Raw genomic sequence first — 20,720 nt, 5'->3', positions numbered from 1 at the left:
ATAATCATATATGTGTCTGCCTCTAACAACAGAGCTTCAAAATACACAAGGCCAAAACAAATAGATTTGAAAGAAGACATAGGCAAATCCGCTATTAGAGTTGGAGAGTTCAACCCTCCTCTTTCAGCATATGATAGGACAAGGAGGCAGAAAATTGTAAGGATGTAAATGACCCAAACAACACTATCAACCAACTTGACTTAACTGACATTTACAAAAATTCCACCCAACAACAGCATTTCCTGTGTGCGCATGGAACACTGATCAAGAACATTCACCGTGTTTGGGGCCACCAAATGCCAACATAAAGGCTGCATTCCACATACCAGGTAGTTTTGGTCTGATAGGCACCAGAGAAGAGCAGGCTTGGGTAGTCTGAAAAACTCCCCTTGGAATTTCTGATTCTTTTCCCTACCTCCTCCTTTATCTCCCTCTGCCCTTCCACTCCAGCTAAGAACCTTTGGGCTGGACTCTGACAAGCAGGGAATGAATGAAGGTGAGGTGTGTGTAACTAGAATGATGTTTTCTGATAGACTGACCCTGCATGGAAACATCCGTGTTGCCTAAATACCTTGTTTTATTCCTCCATGCGGTAGACATTAACTGAGCATCTACTCTGCACCAGGTACACCACTCTGCCGGATGCTGCTGAGGGCACAAAGTCACCAGTAGAAGATGGCACTGTCAGGGCTGATGGGAACCTTGCAAATGGAACCTGCACCTTCTGCAGACTGAACCAAAGGAATGTCCTGAGAACCAGTAAGGGGCACAGAGACTGAAGTATCAGAAATTAGAGAGAATTAAAAACTGAGGATTATTCTCTTTTTAAAATAAACAATCACCTGCCCGAAGTATCAAAGCTTTTGCTCAAGATATTAAGTTGACCTTGTTTGTGGCTCACCACAAAAGCTTAGAGTGGGTGAGGCCCAAGAGGTCACTTCTCCCAGCCCAGACCCAGAGAGGCAACCCCAGCTCTAAATGTAGACCCCACTAGTTATGTGCATTAGTTTGCTTGAGCTGTCATAACACAGCACCACAGACTAGGTGCCTTAAACAACAGAAATTTATTTTATCATGACTCTGGAGGACACAAGTCCAAGATCAAGGTATCGGTAGGACTGGTTTCTTCGGAGGTCTCTCACCTTGGCTTGTAGGCGGTGTCTTCCCTCTGTGTGGTCACATGGTCTTCCCTCTGTGTGCGTCTGTGCTCTAATCTCTTCTTATTAGGATACCAGTCATATTGTATAAGGGCCCACCATAGTGAAATCATTCAACTTCATGAAGATAGGCCTTCTTTAAAGGCCTATCGCCAAATACAGTCACATTCTGAGATCCTGGGGGGTTAGGACTTCAACATTTGAATTAGGGGACACAACTAAGCCTATAATAGCTTGGAAGCCCAGCACCCACTGGGAAGAGACCATAAACAGAAGAGAGCTCTGGAAACCCGCTGCAGCCTGTGCAGAGGTGGACAGTGGATGCACAGAACAGCAGCCTATCAGGGCAGGAGCTGCTGGGACTTCCAGGGTCCCTGGGTGACCCAGGACATGACTGGCTCCAACCACTGCCAGGAAAGTCGGCTCCAACTTGGCGCCTTTGAATTTAGTGCCCAGGCCCACACCCTTTGTAAATTTTCCAGGGGCTCGAAGCATTTCAGCACCCCCAGTGGACAGAGCTCCAAGAGGCAAGGCAACGTGAGGTGAGGGCTCCTGAGGGCTGCCCTGCACTCGGCACGGTGTGAGCATGCAGACTCTGCCCCCTGCCCCGCCCTCGCGGGAGCCTGGGAAGGCCACCTGGTGGGAGGGCCTGAGCCTTACGGATGAGCTGGTCGATGAAGTGGGGGGAGTGGGAGACAGTGGAAACAATCTGTTCATCTCCCTCCTCCCCCTCCTGTGGGAAGAAAGATGGAGCATCTCAATTTAAAGGCTTCAGCTTCTGAAAGATTGGGTTTATTTTTTCTAAAGGACTCCCTAATGACTTGCCTCTAGTTTCCTTTGTCTTGGTAGCAATTTTGCATTTTCCTAAGTTTGATACCAGAATTCTTTCTTTTTAAATAAATTTATTTATGTATTTATTTATTTTTGGCTGTGCTAGGTCTTCATTGCTGCGCACGGGCTTTCTCTAGTGGCAGCGAGCGGGGGCTACTCTTTGTTGTGGTGCGCAGGCTTCTCATTGCGGTGGCTTCTCTTGTTGTGGAACACGGGCTTCAGTAGTTGTGGCACGTGGGCTCAGTAGTTGTGGCTCGAGAGCTCTAGAGTGTAGGCTCGGTAGTTGTGGCGCATGGGCTTAGTTGCTCCGCGGCATGCGGGGTCTTCCCGGGCCAGGGCTCGAACCTGTGTCCCCTGCATTGGCAGGTGGATTCTTAACCACTGCACCACCAGGGAAGCCCAATACCAGAATTCTTATCCCTGTGGGGAATCTTCCAGGGGCAACTTGTTCTTTATTGGATAGTGAGCTAAACGGTGACTTCTGTTGTCTCAAAATGTAATAGCAACTGTCAAGCTAGGCACTCGGCAGGGAGGTTTGCTCACGCTCAGGGGTGTGCAGGTCTGGAGGCCTCTGGCCTCTCTGCAGATGCTTCTGGGTGCTTTTAGGAGAAGCCAATAAGCAAACTCCTGGAGGACACCCCGCAACCAGCCTGACTGTTGTTGTTTTTGAGAATCCTTTGGGCATCACAAACACATCTCTCCTTTATTTCCATGCTAATGAGGATAACTTCCCTATGGAGGAGGCAGGAAGGAAGCTAGAGCACGTGGATAAAGGAAATGTCAACCACTGCCTGAACACCTGTGCTATTACCCAAAACACATGCGTTCAGCCTGCATTACTTCTGCTATTTGGCCCTGAAAAGCCTATTTGCTAGAGATTATTTTCATCAACCAAGGAATAAGTATCTCTGTCCACATGGGAGTTACACAGAACCGACCAGAAGATTCAGTACTTGGGGGGGGGGGCAGGGCAGATCTGGATCCCTCCCCCCATCACGTACATCTCTAGAGAGGACTGGGAAGAACCATCTTCCGACTGGCTGGTTCCACCTGGCTTCCTTCTCCGGGTAATAAAAAGCTTCCAAAGCTCTCTGGACAACTACATTCTGCATAAAAGCCCACTTGGTTGATTTTCTGGATGATTACTTCTTGGTAATAATTAGATTAAGAGCAATGTAATGTAACCGTATTATAAAACTAACGTAAAAGGGCCCACCTGGACCACTACAGGTTGCAGATCCACAGTAACTCCAGGCTGGGCAGGCCGCCCAGTCCAAAGTCCTTTCCAGGGGCGGACATAGGTACATCACCCTGGAGGGATGGCCATCCTCCCACTGCTTGCTCACCCCTGACTGGGCATCCTGTCCCATGCTAGACAACTGTGAGTGTTACAACTTTTCTTCATTTGTCCTTCTCTTGAACATTCATTTCTGGTCCTGGTTTGTTCCCTGTGGAGTGAGAAGAAGTCAATTCTCTCTTCTTTCTTCAAACAACTGGATAGGCTTGAAGTGGAGAAACTTTTATTCATCAAAATTCCCCAGCAAGACGACACCGTTTGTTTTGGAGCAATTCTGTTAAGCTGGAGTGGTGTGTGTGGAGGGGTCAAGGTAGGCCTGATGCGCCTGAGATAACCAAGAGCCATCTGCCCCGCCGACAGGGGCAGGCTATAGGATGAGGAAGCTGGAGAGGCAATGTCCCCTCCAGGAGACCCCCCCCACCCCGAAATATTTAATGGGCTTGACCAAGACAAAGAACGCCAGGTGCGCATGGACTCCTTCCGCAGACTGCTCAGGGGCCAAGTTCTGGGGAAAGACAGCAACAAGCCCCCAAAATGCACACGTCCAGGCGTGAAGGGGGCCGTGGGAACGGAAGACCCAGGGCAGGCAGGGGAGGACATAACCAGGATGTTGCCATCACAATGGGGCCTCCCCTGGCAGCTGGATCAAAACCGGGGGGCTCCTGGTTCCAGGAACGAGAACAGCCCACAAGCGCAGGCATTTCATCCTTGTTGGAAGCCCTGGAAGGTGAGGTGCGCTTCACAAAGATCAGCAATTCTCCCTGCTCTCTTGCAAGTTTACTCCCATCCACACATGAACATGCTCTTGCGTGTCCCTTGTAAAAAAACAAACCACAAACCCTCTGTTGGCCACACACCTCTCCCACCTCTAGCTACGGCCGTTTCCTCGGCTCCCATTCACAGTAACAGTTCTTGAAAGCTGAGTGTAGCTGATGTGTCAACAGGTTGGCTGGGCTTGACCCACTCTACCTGTGCTTCTGCCCCCCACCATTCCACTGGAATCGAAAAGGTTGCCTATGACCTCCATGTTCCCAGGGCCAGGGGTCACTCTCATCTCCATGTCTTGGTACCTCCCCGCCTGCACAGCTGATGCCTCCCTCTTTCTGCCAACACCTCCTCCTTCACAGACCCTCCCTGTCTCCTCTGCTGGCTCCTCTTTCTCCTCAGATCAGTCTGAGGACCCTTGTCTCCCTCTTTCAGACCCTTGAGTTCCTACTCCATCTGAAGCTGATGATGTCCCAGTTTATAACTCTATTTTATATTCCCCCCTTAGATGTTTAATGGGAATCTCAAATTGAAGGCGTCCAAAACTGAACTCCTTCTATGGCATATCTCCCCCTCCTCCATTTCTGTAAATGATACATAACTCATCAGGAGCTCAAAACAAAAATCTAGGTGTCATCTCTACTGCCATGCTTCCCTTTTCCAAATCATATCCACCAGCATATTGAATTTTACCCTACCTTTTAAAAGTATTTTGAATCCATCCACTTCTCTCCACCTCCATCATGACTCTAGACCATGATGATCCCACACAGACCACGGCAACAGCCTTCTAGCCTCCTGCTTCTACTGTGTCCCCACACAATCCATTCCCACCCATCAGCTACAGCCAGCTTCTTAAAATGTAAATCCCATCCCCTCCCATCACTCCCCTTCACTTGAGGCAGGAGATAGATGGGCCCCAGGCTGAACAGTTTCTCCCCTGTGGACAGAAACTCCATAATGGGAGAAACCCCATAAAAGCGGGATGATGGAGGAGGCTGGGCCCTGCCCAGATAAAAGACCATATATTCCTCATTCTCAAAGTCAAGGAGACCTCCTCGACTACACATGTGCAGAAATGCTCCTTGGAGGTCAAAAAGGGAGGGGGTGCCACCTCATAGTAAGTGATGCCAACCTATCCATAGATTCTTCACTAGAATCCGTCTTGGCTAAGAGATGCACACGCACACAGGGGAGGACCCTGAGATAAACCAAATATGGACTCAGAACGAGGCAAAGCAAGATGACTGGTCAACGGAAACCCGGAAGAAACGCCCCATAAAAGTGATTCAAACGACTACAAAAGGGCATGATTCTCTCTCTGAGCCCGCCAGGGTGTCTATCCACACGTACTATACTCTTTTCCTCCTAATAAACACTTTACTTGTTTCACTACTTTCCATCTCTGTGTGGAAATTCATTTCTACACAGCTGACAGGCCAGGGCCTTGTCACCGGCCACTGGTCCCTGGTGGACTGGTGGCTGGAATTCAGCGCTCTCACTGCCGCTACCTGACCTCAATTTCTGGCTGGAAACCGAAATCCTGCTTCAAGCCACTGCAGGCCGAGGCCACCCAAGACCACACTGACTTCCCAAAGCACTCAGAACAAAATCTGTCTCCCCACATGACCTGCTTCCTGATGTCCGCACCTGCTTCTTCCCCTTGTCCTGCACATGCCAGCTACACTGTTCTTGAACCGGCCAAGTTCAAGGGCCTGGCACTTGGTTGAGTGGTTCCCTCTTCTCCAAGTGTACTCCCCCAGATCACCGCATGGCGGGTTCATTTTTATAATTAGGTCATCTCTCGAGCAAACCCTTTCCTAACCACCCAATCTTCAGGAGACTTTCGGCCACAACCAAGTCCCTGTTTTAGGCTCACCATTGCACTTACTGCTATGGTTCCACGTTTTTCTCAGGTTTCATGGTTATTTACTCAGTGTGCCCTCCCCCCTTAAATAGAATGCATGTTGCCCATTTGCTCATCAGGGTGCCCCCAGGCCCTGGTAGAGCGCCCGCACGCTGGTGTTGACTGAACGAAGTGAAGGAATGAATGGGACCACCTCACAGTCCGTGTAGGTGCTCATGATTATAAAGTACAAAAGAACCCTCACACTTTCTCCAGTCCTTTTAAGGAACTTTAGGGTGGGAATCAAGATGGTCACCAGGGAAACATCACGAGGTACGCTTGTCTCCAGGATATATGTCTTAGTCTGGTTGGGCTGCTGTAACAGAATGCTTGGCTTATAAACAACAGAAATTTGTTTCTCACAGTTCTGGAGGACAGGAAGTCCAAGATCCAGGTGCTGGCAGACCCAGTGTCTGGTGAAAGCCCTCTTCCTGGTCTGTAGATGGCCATCTTCTCACTGTATCCTCACATGGCAGAAGGGGCAAGGGAGCTCTCTGGGGTCTCTTTTATGAGGGCACTAATCCCATTCATGAAGGCTCCATCCTCATGACCTATTCACCTCCCCAGCACCCCACCTCCTAATACTGTTGCACTGGGCATTAGGATTTAACATATGAATTTTGGAGAGACACAAAAATTCAGTCTATAGCCATGCAGGAGCCCTCAAGGTCAAGTTTAGCGCTCCCTTGTCTGTGTTACGTCTCTGAGGACACAGATTCACCTCCACACTAATGCTTTTTAAAAATGGGGATTCACTTGAGGGTAGTGTTTAAAAGCATGGGGTCTGGGGCCACTTACCAGGTGCTCTGCTATGAGATCTTGGGCAGGTGACCTTAATCTCAATGAAATGCCTCCGTTTCCTCATCTGCAAAGTAGAGATCGGTACTTATCTCCAAAGGACTGTGGAGAGGATTACAAATAATAGGTATGAAGCACTCAGAGCAGTGCCTGGGACAGAGGAAGAACTCAATAATTGCTTACTGTCTTTCTTCTTAGGAAAAACCAAGCTGACAGTTCTTTGCAGGCTTTTACCATCTCCATTTCCAGTCTAGACTTCCCACATCATCTCCAAATTTTGGCCTCTGTCTCAACTCTTCTTGTTATGGAAGAAGGTCACAACCTCCATGCAGGGCACAGGGAGAGGTGGCAGCTGCAGGACCACCCCCACCCCCTGCAGGGAATTCTCCCAGTGTCCTAAAATTCTATACCCTCCTAACTTACCTGGTGCCAGAGAGAATGAAACCCAGTCCTGCAACACAGAGAATATCAACCTTTATTTCAACAAAATGGAACCAAATACTTTTGATCTTACAGTGAAATCCACTGCCTCAAAACTGTTCATCTGAAATGTTCTGCTAATAGGAGAAATGATGGTGTTGAGTAATAACAGACAACATGTTTTTCTCCTAGTTAAAACTATGCACGTCTAAGCTTTTGGAGCAAGGCTGGATGGAGGGAGTTCTCGTTTAGAGCACATTCACCATGGAATTTGGCACTGATGTTCTCTAAGTGAATGCAGTTAATAGATCAATTTGGTTGGGGAAGAAACAACTATCCCAGGACTTTTTCAATACAGGTAGACCTGACCATGTTGTATAGTTCTAACAGCTGGAAAATACAATAAAAGGAGCAGAACTTAGGGTATATAAAATCAAATTATATATGACGTCTTACTGATTCTGATGGCTAAATGTCCCCAGCTATACACATTCTCATGGAGATTAGCTTGTTCAAAGGAACAAATTGGAAACGTTTTTAAAAATAGAGGTATTATATAATTGAGACATAATTCTGAGATCCCAAATATATGCTCTTACTCTCCTGGCTTCTCCACGTTCTCCACTCATGGGTCATCCTGGTTAATGCACTGATAACCTAGTTTTCAACAGAAACATACAGGTTAGATTAATGAGATGTTAAAGAATTGCAGCTTTAAAGGAAATTTTATATTTTTAATATGTTGTACCAAATAGCTGTAAAGAGCAAAATACTTACAGTATCTTCTGATTTTCAAAAACAAAGACCAAAATTTTACTGGGGAAAAAAAAGATCTCATACAACCCAAACTCCCAAATCAACCCAACTGAGATTTGACATGAGACCTATATTAAATGAAATTCCACACATTGCATTTAACTCAGTTGCTGGAGGACGTTCTCTCAACGTGAGTAGAAATAGCACGGAAATAACACGTGTCATGGAAGCAGGTTTGAAACCTTTTATTGAACAGGCAATGCATTGTGCAATAGTGAGGGACACAGATGCCAAGTGGAAAAGTTTAAAAATTAATTTTGGAAAGAGTCTATGAATTGATGAACCCTGCTGTGTTCCTTCCACTCCTTCTTGGAGTAGCTGCCTTCAGGAAAACGGACCGTGTTATAGCTGCTCTTGGAAACGGCATCCCTGTTTTACCATGAGTGTCATGCCTAACGGTAAACATGAAAGGAGAAGATGGGTTCCACAGGCAGGACAATGGCCAGAGACACAGCTGATCTCAGATGGAGGCACAGACACACGTTCTCCCGGAAGGCCCTCCGAGTTCTGCATCCATGCTTCGTTTGCATTTCCTTCCCTGCCCGAGCCTTCTTTATCCTGGGGATTCTGAAAGACTCACATTCATACCTGTGGGCACAAAACCTCGTTCCTGGCCCTTTTCAATGGTTTTCTTGTCTTCGGGCACCTCTGGCCCAGGCCCTTGGCGATGTGTCTGTCCAACTTGTCTGCCTGGTTTCTTCCTCTTCCCCGAGCTCGCTCTCCCGTAACCTGATGATAAAATCACTCAAGTTTCACAGTTTGTTTGCCTTGATTTAGTGGCAGTTTTAAAGAAAGTGACCCGTCAAGGTAGTGGACATTCTTTACCAGCACACTGTTAACCTATTTTATAATTTGGGGCATGTCGCTCCAAGCTTGCGACTTCTTTCTGGCAAGTTCCATCCAGGATGGCTGGTCTGTGCTGGCATAGCTGGCCCTCTTCAGCTGATGCAATTCTTTCTCCATCATCACTGCCGACTGGGCTGCTGGAGAGAAGACAAAACAAACGGAAATGTGAGAAATGAGTTTGGATTTGCACTTAGCCTCTTGCACGCCTTTAAACTACAGGTCCAAGGTCTTAACCGTGGTCTCAAACATAAAGCCCGTACACGTGTAAAGAAGATTTCGGCGTGGAATAATTTATGTGCTGAAAAGACTTCAGAGCAGGCTCAAACAGTTCCAGTGACGCAGTGAGGTGAGAGAAACTTTCACAATAAAGCTGCCGGAACTCTGTGTGTGAATATTCTTAACACTGCTGAACTGTACACTTAAAAAAGGGTTAAGATGGTGAATTCTGTTATGTGTATTTTACCACAACGAAAACTAAATTTAAAAATACTGATACATGCCACAACAAAGATGAACCTAGAAACATTATGCTCAGTGAAAGAAGCCAGATACAAAAGAACACATATTTTATGATGCCATTTAGAAGACATGTCCCAAAAGAGGCAAACAGAGAGAGAGACAGAAAATAGAGAGCTGGGGGGGTGGGAATGGTTGTAAATGGGCATGAGGCAGCTTTTTAGGGTGAGGGAAATGTTCTAAAATTGGACTGTGATGGTTGGACAACTCAGTAAATATATACTCACTGAATTGTATGCTTAAAATGGGTGAGTTTTTTGCCATGTAAATGATTATGTCAAAAAAAGCTCTTTTTAAAAAATCAACGTGGCAAGTAATTCAGAAAAACAAAACATGGCAGGACCAAACCCGGAAATGCATTTCAAAGTGTTCAGTACTATTTTCGGGTTTCATACCCAAGTTCTGATGGGACAAGGAGATCCCTCTTTGCAGCCCCTCCTGGAGGTGGAGCTTTGTCCCCTGCCTCTGGTCCACAGCGGGCTTGGCAGGGGCCATCAGGAAAGACTTGCTGCGGACGAAGTCGGCTTGCTTCATGGACTCCTGTGAGGACGTAAGAAAGACACACGCTGTCCCGTCACCTGAGATTCAGATGGGGACAAACCTAACCAAAGGCAATGAGCCACGAGGTTTTTCTGCCAACATGAATCGTGCTACTGGCACTTTCTCGGGGGAGCTCTGCTTTGGGTACCGGCTGCCATCTGGCCTCCAGGATGCTGGAGTCCACTCATGCAGGCCTCCTGGGCACACACAGGCGTCCTGGCGTCTGCCCTGTCCCCAGCCCTGGCCTCAACCCCAGATGTCAGGCAGCAGGGTTCCATTGGAAAGGCAAAATGAACTGTGTTTGGAAATAGTTTTGAGACTTTTATGACACTTGATATGATCATGGATGCCGGGGTCACTGGTGAATATTTGTTTTATGAATTCCCTAAGCCAGCAGGAGGGTTTCCAAACTTGGGTACGATTGTGGTTTTGGTTAAAATGGAGAGAAGCAGGTTCTACTGCTGGCTCAGGCTCACTTCCCCGCACGGCTGAAATGTGCTTTGGGATTTACCATGGCAACTGGGGGAACACAAAAGCTGTGAGTCTCAGCCTGCTTCTAAGCGCAGTCGTTTGGGTTTGATAACGCTGTTTTCAGTCCGGAGTGTAAAAGGGAGCCCCAGGTTCCAGACCTGCAGTCCTAGGTGAGGAATAAGGACCCCAGCGGGTGGCCAGCGTAGCAGCAAAAGCAGAACTCGGTCATTATTGCAAAATGAGTCGAGATGGAGCTGTTGACATGGTCGCCTAGCGTCCAACTGAGAAGTTATTTTAACCCCGGTCCAGCTCTCCAGATGCTGAGCTGCGTTGCCGAGGAGGCCGGGAGCAGAGGGCTGTTCTCCACTGCCTGAGTGATTCACGGCTTCTCTGACGCCCTAGCCGCCCAGCACACGCACAGGGCAGACAGCAGCAGTCACCACAGGCGACGGTCCCTGTAATGACCGTGCAGGACATGAGGCCATCACGGGGTCCCGGGTCCCAGCCCCGCCGGGGGCTCTCCCATCCACAGGGACAGGGAATGTTTGCTCTAAGCACCTGGGTTCTCTCGGGCGCCCTGGCTGGCCTTCCTGTGTCAGACTTCAAGGTCCGGGCCCCAGGCTTGTCTTCCTGGCTGGGTGGCTGCTCCGGGGCCCCTCGCCGCTTCTGCCGCCCAGCGGTGATCCAGGGCGGCGCGGGCTGGCCGTCGGTCCCAGGCCCTGCTGCCTTCTCTGTGGGTAAAGACACAGGTTATGCAAAACAATCCTGGTCACCTTCAGCCCCCCTGTGGCTTCTCCCTCCCAGAGAGCACGGCACAGGGGCTCTGGGAGACAGTGGCAGGGAAGGAGGTCTGGGAGCCTCTCTGGTGACACTAGTACTTTGTTTTCTGGGACTTTGTTTTCTCAGTTAAAGGTGAATCAAAGAGATTATGCTCCTCCAGTCTGAGCCACAAAGAATCTAATGCAACTGCTTCTATACACACATTTTAAAGTCACCTTCCTCCTATGGGATACCTTAGAGAATGAGATAAGAGTTAGTACATAAATAGGTCAGGTTTCTTTAATATAGGCCTGTCACTCTGGACCAGTACATACTACCCAACACCCGGTTTACTTGGAACGTTCTTCTTCTCTTTTCTTTTAGAAATTATAAGCACAACCTTCCCTTGTGGAGACTGACACCAAAAGTAAGCCGTGGCTGTTTTCCTTGATGTTCGGGAGAGAAGAGAAATAATGCCTTTAAAACCAAAACATTTGGGCTTCCCTGGTGGCGCAGTGGTTGAGAATCTGCCTGCCAATGCAGGGGACACGGGTTCGAGCCCTGGTCTGGGAAGATCCCATATGCCCCGGAGCGACTAGGCCCGTGAGCCACAGTTGCTGAGCCTGCGCGTCTGGAGCCTGTGCTCCGCAACAAGAGAGGCTGCGATAGTGAGAGGCCCGCGCACCGCGATGAAGAGTGGCCCCCACTTGCCGCAACTAGAGAAAGCCCTCGCACAGAAACGAAGACCCAACACAGCCATAAATAAATAAATAAATTAATTAATTAAAAAAAAAAAAAAACCAAAACATTTTGCTGAATTTCCTTCCATGTTCACAGTGCTTATTTTGGGCGGTAAAACTGTGGGTCATTCCCCCCCTTCCCTTGTTTTTCGACTCTTCTGTATTTTCATATTTTCTATGATGAGAATTTATTATCTTCATCAACAGAAAAAAGAAGCCAGTTTGTTTTTCTCAAGGAAACAGAATGATTCAATAAGTGGCTTCTCAGAGGTCTCTGGAAAGCACCCTGAATCCAAGGGTTCCCCATGAGCTGTCCTCTCTGAATATTTGCCAGCCAGCCCACAAAGCAAGTGGATGGTTACCTCCAACCCCACCCGGCTCCTTCCTGCTTCCCGTGTCCACAGGGCAGCCCCGCCAGCAGGTACGGGCCACACCCGGGTCACAGCCACTCGCGAGGACGGCCAGGGCGAGTCAGCGTCCTCATTCTTTGTGGCCTGACAGATGCCACCCCTTGCTCTGGTATGTTTAGAATTTTACTCTATTTGGTTTGGGTTCCGCCTCCAGTTCAACGTGGAGTCCTCTTCTGCCAGTCCCCTGGTCACCAAGGAGGGGCGAGGGACAGAGCCACTGCCCTGCGAGCTTCGGCCTCCCGGCAGGTGGAGAACAACCCTGGGCTTCACGTGCACTGACCTGTTCTTGGCCCCTGCAAACCCTGCCTGCTCCGTCTCCTCAACTTACCCCTTGTCCCCTCCGGCCTCTCAGGCTCTCCCTGGCTGCTGACCACTTCCCCGTTGCTTTGCAAAACACTTGGGTCTCCCACAGCTCAAAAAAAAAAAAAAAAAAAAACCATCTCCAGGAGCCTCGCCACCCCTTGGAGCCCCATTCTCGACCCTCCTCTGCCCTCAACTCCAATGGCTTCTGCCCGTGTCTCTTCAGCTAATCCTGGATCCTGACACAACGTGAGCGCCACGCTCTCCATCCATCCAACCACTGGACCACAGATCAGGGGACTCTCCCATCCTCCGGCTACTTTACCCCTGAAGCTCGGATGTGGCCATATAACCCATCCTGGAGGCCTGTCCACCTTGGGCATCCCCTCTGCAGGTCCCTGCTGGACTCTTGCTCCTAAACCTGGAATTCCTCCTTGTTCCCAACCCTCAGCCTTTTTCTCTTCTTCCCCAAATGTTCTCTGTTCCACTCCTGACCTTCAACACTCAGATTTGCTCAGATTGCTTCCAAATGTGTAATCCAGCCCTACGTCTATTCTTAGCCAGAGCCCAGCATTTCTACTCCCCGTCCGCCTTCCTTTCTTCCTCCCTCCCATTCATTCATTCACTCATTGTTTGCTATGGGCAGGATTGTGTTAAATGCTAAGGTGAAAAAATTACCTGTTCCTTCAAAGAGCTCCAAGTCCAGTGGAGGAGACGAAGCAAAAACAAGTCACTCAACGGAAACTGGAAAATGCTACACTTCACAACGTGTTGTGTAGACACAGGGTAACACCGGTGGGTAGGACCTGAGGATGCTGTCTGGGGTTGGGACCTGGAGAAGGAACCTTCTAGGCTGAGCAGAGGGGTAAGGAAAGGCCTCCCAGGTGGAGGGGGCAGAAGGCAGAACTGCCAGCAGGCTGGCCCAGAGGGGCTGAAACGCAGGCTAGGCCAACTGAGGGGGTCTTCCTGGCCTTTTTCTTGTCTATAACGGGGAGCCACAGGGCTTTAAACCCTGGGTATACTCTGGAGGCTGCGTGAGGAGTAAGTCTGAGTAGGGGGACAGCGGGCTGGAGGCAGGGGATGAGGAGGGAGGCTGTGGCCACGGTCCAGGAGAGGCTGTGAAACGGATCAGGGCCCTGTGGTGCTTGCCCCCCATGTCCTCCGCCTGTCTTTTGTCTGTGGAAAACCTTTAGCCAAAGAATAAGTTTAATCCAAGAAGTGAGAAAATGCAGAAACAAAGCATAACAGTCAAAGGAGACCAAATAATAATAGCTGAGTCAGTAAGCAAAGTCAAGGACCTTTAGTTCCTCCTCAAGGGCTATAGATAATATTCTGAGCCATCTCCTGTGAGCTGTCTTATAGATACTGAAACCCTCACCAGGTGGAAGAAGTTCCATGACACAAGCTGCCACAATTCCAAGAACTGGCCTCAAAGACAGGGAAACAAACCGACCCCGAAACTAAAGATTAACTGTACCTAAAACAATCAAGATGACGCTGGTCAGACCACTGATGACCAATTTCTCGATGACGTCAGAGCTGCCTGTGCTGTTTCTGCGTGTAGCCCCTGCGCTCTGTCTATGACGGCTCTTGCCCCCTGACTGTCAGTGGGGGGGAGTCGGCCTTTGGACAGGTGCCCCCCACCCCAGTTGCCGGCATCCAAAATAAAGCAAACTTTCCTTTCCACCAACCTGGCCTCTTTAATGGCTTTTGAGAGGCGAGCAGCCGGGCCCCACTTTCGGTTGCAGTTGGACTCTGGCACCAGGATCACCCCCTCACGTCCACCAAGTCGGCACCCGGATGCCATTTCCTCTATGAAGCCTGTTCTGGTCACCTAGCTGGACATGCTCTCCCTCCTAATCCTCTGGAACTCTCTTGAGACATTTGCCCCAACACATCTGCCAGCTGACCGTCCACCCCACTGACATATGCTTTTGTTATTATTTTTTTAATTTATTTATTTATTTTTGGCTGCTTTGGGTCTTCGTTGCTGCGCCTGGGCTTTCTCCAGTTGTGGCGAGCGGGGGCTACTCTTCCTTGTGGTGCACAGGCTCTAGGTGCGCAGGCTCAGTAGTTGTGGCTCATGGGCTCTAGAGCGCAGGCTCAGTAGTTGTGGCTCACGGGCTTAGTTGCTCCGTGGCATGTGGGATCTTCCTAGACCAGGGCTCGAACCCGTGTCTCCTGCATTGGCAGGCAGATTCTTAACCACTGCGCCACCAGGTAAGCCCTGACATATGCTTCTGGTCATTAGAACTTATTTACTAAACAAACACACGGCAGAGACTACATACCAAGTGCTGTTCTAATATTAGCTTATCTACAATGTAATTTTACATTTTATTTCTTGTCCAGAGAACCCAGTGACTGCCCGGCACACAGAAGGCAGGCTGGGTGGCTGCATATTTTACAGAAAGTCTGCATTTCCCATCCCTCGTTCCAGAGAGTCCTCATAATCTGTCTTTCTGGACTTTTCTTAAAGGGGTCCTTTCACTTCCTCTTAGATCTTTCCTTCAGGCTCAGTGGCTGGTCATGCCCTCTGCTCTCTTTTGGCCCCAGATGTCTGGCCACACGGTCCTCCCAGCAATACGCAGCACGTGCTGGCCTTTGCTGCACCACAGGGAGACCGGAGAGAGGGCTTTGACTAGGGGTTGAAACTCACTACTTGAGTCAACAAGATATTCTAATGTTTCAGTCAAGACTAAGTGTACATGGAGACAACATTTCCATCCTGGGCTTTAAATCAGAGGCAAATGGTGACTGGCTGTGCGAGGCCAAGGCGGCCCCGGCATCTCAGCGCTCCAGCTGGCTCCCCGGCCCCCGGGGGGCTCAGTGTCGGGCTCCTGGCACTGGTGTCACTCTGACCATGACGGCACTGACACAGCTCTGATGAATTCCTATGCCATGCAGTTGGATGACCCATATGAGCCAAAAAGAGTATTTTACAACTCACTGGAGAAAGTTGTACGGAACAGGGCATAGGCAGGGTGCCTACAGCGAGTGCGGAGAGGAGGCTGGGGACCCCGAGGGTGGGACTCTAACAGGGGTCTACACCCCAGGTGACAGCCAGGACACAGCTGGGACTCGTCAAGAACACCGTCTCCTCGTGGAAACAACCTAGGTGTCCATCGACAGAGGAACGGATAAAGAAGATGTGGTGTATGTACACAACAGAACACTACTCAGCCATAAAAAAGAATGAAATAATGCCATTTGCAGTGACATGGATGGACCTAGAGGTTATCATACTAAGTGAAGTAAGTCAGAAAGACAAATAACATATGATATTACTTATACGTGGAATCTAAAATATGACACAAATGAACTTATCAATGAAACAGAAACAGACTCACAGACATAGAGAACAGACTTGTGGTTGCCAAGGGGTGGTGGAGGGATGGAGTGGGAGATTGGGGTTAACAGATGCAAACTATTATATATAGAATGGATAAACAACAAGGTCCTACTGTATAGCAAAGGGGACTACATTCAAAATCCTGTGATAAACCACAATGGAAAAGAATATGAAAAAGAATGTATATAAATGTATAACTGAATCACTCTGCTGTACAGTAGAAATTAACACAACATTGTAAATCAACTATACTTGAAAAAATAACTTAAAAAAAAAAAAAAAAGAACACCGTCTTCTGAGTGAGAGGCAATGAGCTGTACAGTGTAAACCACCACCATTTCTTGCCCTCTGGCTAAGAAAATAAAGCAGATACTCCGCCCTAAGCTAACACACAGTAGGACGGCAGGCTTCTTACACCTCGTAAACATTTGGTAGATGCTGCCGCTTCTGGAGCAGCAATTTTAAAGAATCTTTTTCCTTTCATAAAATATCTTTCATGTTCGTAAAAATACACATGCACAATGTACAAATTCAGAAAGCAGAAGTAGAAAGGAGGAGAAAAAAGTTCTTCATAAATCAACACAGCCCAACAAAGCTATGTCAACACCCTGGCACACAGCTTCGAATCTCTTTTGTTACGTTGTCATCTTAAAAACGCATATCCAAAAAAAAAAAAAAAAAACGCATATCCACAGCTCATTCCCAGCTCCTCACAATGTTCTCTGTGGAAGGAGGGGCCCGAGTTTGCTAAGATTGCTGCTCTGAAGTGCAAGCCTCACCAGCATTCGTGTCAACGAGCTGAGGCCAGAGCCGTCCCCTGTTTCTGTCTCCCCTCCAGCCCCTCTGCCATCACCCTGGTTTACACGGAGGTGACCGTGTGCCCGGAGAGACACTAAGGGGACCGCTGGGGCGGGGGAAGGGGACCCTGGGGACACATGGGCCTCACCGACACCGTGGGCTCCCTGTATGAAAGTTGAAGGTTTTTTAAAAAGTATTTATTGATCTACTGTCAGTCTCACCTTACAGGGACAGCTCCTGATCTATACAAGCTGGCAAAGTCTGCCGTCGCTCTGTATCGGTTCTGGCTGTGAGCCAGGCCGTGCGATGCTACCAGAGAATTGGGCTTTTAATGCTCATGTGAGCATTTGTAAAGCCGTGCCGAGCATTTTAAGAATGAGAAAGGGTTTCTGGCAGAGAAAGCCCCCATTTTTAATAATTGCGACGCGTCTGTGTCCTAGCTCCACCTCCGAAGGAAACCTACCATTCCTTCCTCTGTTCATCCAACAAACACAGTCAGCCCTCGCTCAGGAATTCTGTATTTGACAATTCGCCTACTCGCTAAAACGTATTTATAACCCCAAAAATCAATAGTCCTGACCCTTCATGGTCATTTGCAGACGTGCACAGAGCAATGAAAACTTTGAGTCCTGGGATGAACACGTTCCCAGCGGATGTGGAACAAGGGGATGCTTCTTTCATGTTTCTGCTCTCAGGCTGTAAACAAGGGTCCTTTCACAGTGTACTTAGGGTCACATTTTTTGCACTTTTGTGTTTTTTCTTGGTGATTTTACTGTCAAAAATATCCCGCATATCTACTGAAGTGCTGTCTGGTGCCCATAAGCACGAGAAGGCAGTGGTGTGTGTTATGGAGAAGATACGTGTGTCAGATGAGTTTCATTCAGGTGTGAGTTATACTGCTGTTGGCTGGGAGTTGGATGCTCATGAATCAACAATACATATTAAATAAGCTGCCTTTAAACAGAAACACGCATAAAACAAGGTTATGTATCAATCACTTGAGAAAAATGTTGTGATTGCGTGCTCACAGGAACCTAACCCTTTATTCCCCCTGGAGCGATGGTTCATGACTCGCTAATTCAGTGTTGCGGTGACTTTATAGAATGCAGCTACCGTGAAAAACAAGAATCAACTGTACTGGGTGAGCACAGGCCCCGTGGGAGATGCTGAGTCTACAGAGAGGAAGGATGTCTGTAACCCAGTGCACCCCTCCAGCGCAGGCGCGCAGGCTCTCCTACCAGAGCCACCAGGGACAGAGGGGTCCTTCCACTGCTGACACGCGGCCACGGTCCAGGAATGAGCTCCAGAGCCCACTGGAAGGGGCACCGAGGGGCCTCCGGGCACTGGTCTCATTCTGTTTCTTGGTCTGGAGTGTGTTCCGTGTCTGAAAATTCATTGAGCAGCACGTGCCCGTCTCTGCATGTATATCATTCTCCAATCAAAAGCAAAAAACCAAAACCAAAACACAAAAGCCACTCTAAGATAATCACAACTCAGGCGGTGCTTGGATAGTGACCTGGAGAAGGATCTAGCTCCCTTCCCATCCTCTTCACTTCCCTTCGGGCCTCCATGCACCTGGAGTTCTGGGACCACCTGCTTTTTCGACTGCTGCCCTCCACCCCCCTACTCTTGCTCTTCCATTCTCCAATGGCTTACCCTGAATCCCTCTTCCTGCTTCCATTTCCTCTCCTAAATAAGACCACAGATCAGCAAGGGCAGAGAACCTGCCTCTCTAAACTCAGTGGCAAAATGCAGCTCTCAGGGAGGAGAGCCACTGCATCTGAGAGCCTCTTTCTCGGCCACCAGGGCTAAACGGTCCTCACCCCTTTCCCTCCTCCTAAGTCAGGAGGCACTGCTGGGACCTCGTCACCCCAGCTCCCCTGAAACCTACCTTCCCTTGACCTACTCATTGGCCTGATTTGGATGTGCAGGGCCGGGCATCTGATCACGGGCAGACGCGTGTACTGGGGGTGGGGCCCAAGGGTCAGACACTTGGCCAGGCTCTTTGCTTGAGTTCAGGGGCTAAGCCTGGGCCTCAGCATGTGAAGGCTGGCAGACCTTGTCCCAGGGTCCAGCCTGAACCCCGCACCTCACGGTGGTGACCAGGAAGCCAGCGACAGGCTCCAAGGGCACAGAGTTGTGATGGAGGAGCTTGGATTGAAAGTCCATTCGCTCACCCACCACTGTGTGTGCAATTAAGACCACCTCCAAGGAGAAGGCAATGACCAAAGTCCTTCTCTGAGCACAGAGACAGCTGGTCTCCATTACCTGCCAGGTGATATAACTGGGACCTTAGAAGCACATGGGGATGGAAAGGCACGGTAATTCGAAAATAACTTTGAGCTCAGCAAAGGAGGAAGAGTAGTGAAATTATTATATTACACGGCATCCTCCTACAATTCAGAATGTAAACAGTCACCCCCACCTTGGATTCCTGGTGGGTCTCCAGGAACAGCTGGAATTCTGTCTCAAGTGGAATTCTGTCTCGAGTGGCCAATCAGTGGAGGGATGGCTCTTGTCCACGGAGCTGGGATCTGCCCTCCTCTATTACACCTCCCCCTCCCAACCCCAGACAGGTAGGGACCTTTCCCCGATTCATCACTCAAGAAACGTTAACAGCTAAGGGTTACTAGGTCTCAGTTTTCAGAGCAGTATCATATTCATAATGACCCTCACAACTCGCCTTGTAACGTAGAATACTTTCAATCCCCATTTCAGAGATGGAAACACAGAGCCTCACTGTGTAGAGGACTTGCTCAAGGTGACATGGCCAATGTGTCACCAAGGGGGCATTGGACACAGGCCTCTGGATCCCTAACCTTCATTCACTACATGGCACACCGTATCATATTAAGGTGAATGACCCCACAACTTTCCCACACGTCATGCCCTCCCATCATTGCTTATCACGGAGTGACAAGCAACCGTTACTCACCCTGGCACTACCGAGGCTTGGGGCTGGATAATTCTCTGCTGGGGGGCGCTGGGGGCCTGTCCTGTGCACTGTAGGACGTTTAGCCTCCTCCCACTAGATGCTGGTGGTATCTCCCTTCCTCGCACTGTAGTTGTGACATTCGACCATGTCTCCAGATACTGCCACGTGTCCTCCGGAGCACACAGCCACCCCCCGTTGATACCTCCCCCCACCACAGAGCATTACAATGAAGACACTGGACGCAAAGGTGGTCTACACGGCCCCAAACGCCGCTTCCCCCCAGCCCCCCGGGTCACATGCCAGGTGCCTCTGGGCAAGTCTTTTGGCCTAAGTTTTACTGCGGTCATTTCAGAACACGGCGTCACCTCTGGGCTGAGTCAGCGTTGTCTCCTGCCCCCCTGAATGCAGGGCGTCTGAGCTGGGGGCGGGGGGGGTCCTTTCCCAGGGGCTGGGGGTCTGGGAAGGAGGGGGTGGGGGGCAGGCAGAGCTCTCCTGTGACTGGCGCCTGCCACTGTCCGGGTGGGCTGTGTCCTGGGTGCATCTGGCAGAGTCCCAAACTGACTCTGAGAGATGCCCACCCACCGCCCACCCTCCCCGGCTAGCTCAGCTCCCCTCCACCCACACCGGCTCCTGTCCCCAGAGTCCCTGCGCCCCGTCCCTGTCCCGTGGGAGGCCCCCTCGGGATGAGGGAGGCTCCCCTGGTGCCACCCTGTTGAGCTGAGGACTCACAGAACTGCAGCTGTGACCCCTGCAAACGCTCTCTCTTCCTCTCCCCTCTTAGGACCCCTGTGTACACTCAGGGAGGTGGTGGTGGTCCGTGACTCCCACAGTATTCTGCACACGTTCTCTCTGGGGTCTCACATCTATGCAGCGGTGCCTTCAGCAGAACCGGGACAGGAGAGTCCCACGCTCACACGCTGGTCTCCGCCGCCCAGAGGAGGTTTCGGTACCTCCTTAGGGAAGTATGACTTGTACCCTGTGAGACTGTATCACGGTTGGCAGTGAAAATGCTCTTGCTGCCCCGTGAGTTACTACTAACCTCATTTTACAAAGGAGGAAGTTA

The 20,720-nt window shown here is 49.6% G+C and overlaps 1 protein-coding gene across 3 annotated transcripts in view; it reads right to left on the bottom strand.

Annotated features, from left to right (window-relative positions):
* Positions 1 to 8,166: 8,166 nt before the first annotated feature.
* CRACDL (CRACD like) overlaps positions 8,167 to 20,720 on the bottom strand; it is a 125,590-nt gene continuing 113,036 nt past the window's right edge. For all 3 annotated transcript variants that reach the window (XM_036873894.1, XM_036873895.1, XM_036873896.1), the window contains 3 exons: positions 10,922 to 11,094; positions 9,748 to 9,892; positions 8,167 to 8,973 (listed from right to left, as the gene is read on the bottom strand). In XM_036873894.1, coding sequence (XP_036729789.1) covers positions 8,831 to 8,973; positions 9,748 to 9,892; positions 10,922 to 11,094 — 461 coding nt within the window. In that variant the 3' untranslated portion in view covers positions 8,167 to 8,830. The remainder of the gene's footprint in view (positions 8,974 to 9,747; positions 9,893 to 10,921; positions 11,095 to 20,720) is intronic.

The sequence above is a fragment of the Balaenoptera musculus genome, chromosome 13 (assembly GCF_009873245.2).
Source record: "Balaenoptera musculus isolate JJ_BM4_2016_0621 chromosome 13, mBalMus1.pri.v3, whole genome shotgun sequence".
NCBI classification, from domain to species: Eukaryota; Metazoa; Chordata; class Mammalia; order Artiodactyla; family Balaenopteridae; genus Balaenoptera; species Balaenoptera musculus.
Note: the sequence above shows the minus strand (reverse complement) of the source record. Positions and strands in the feature narration are given on the sequence as shown.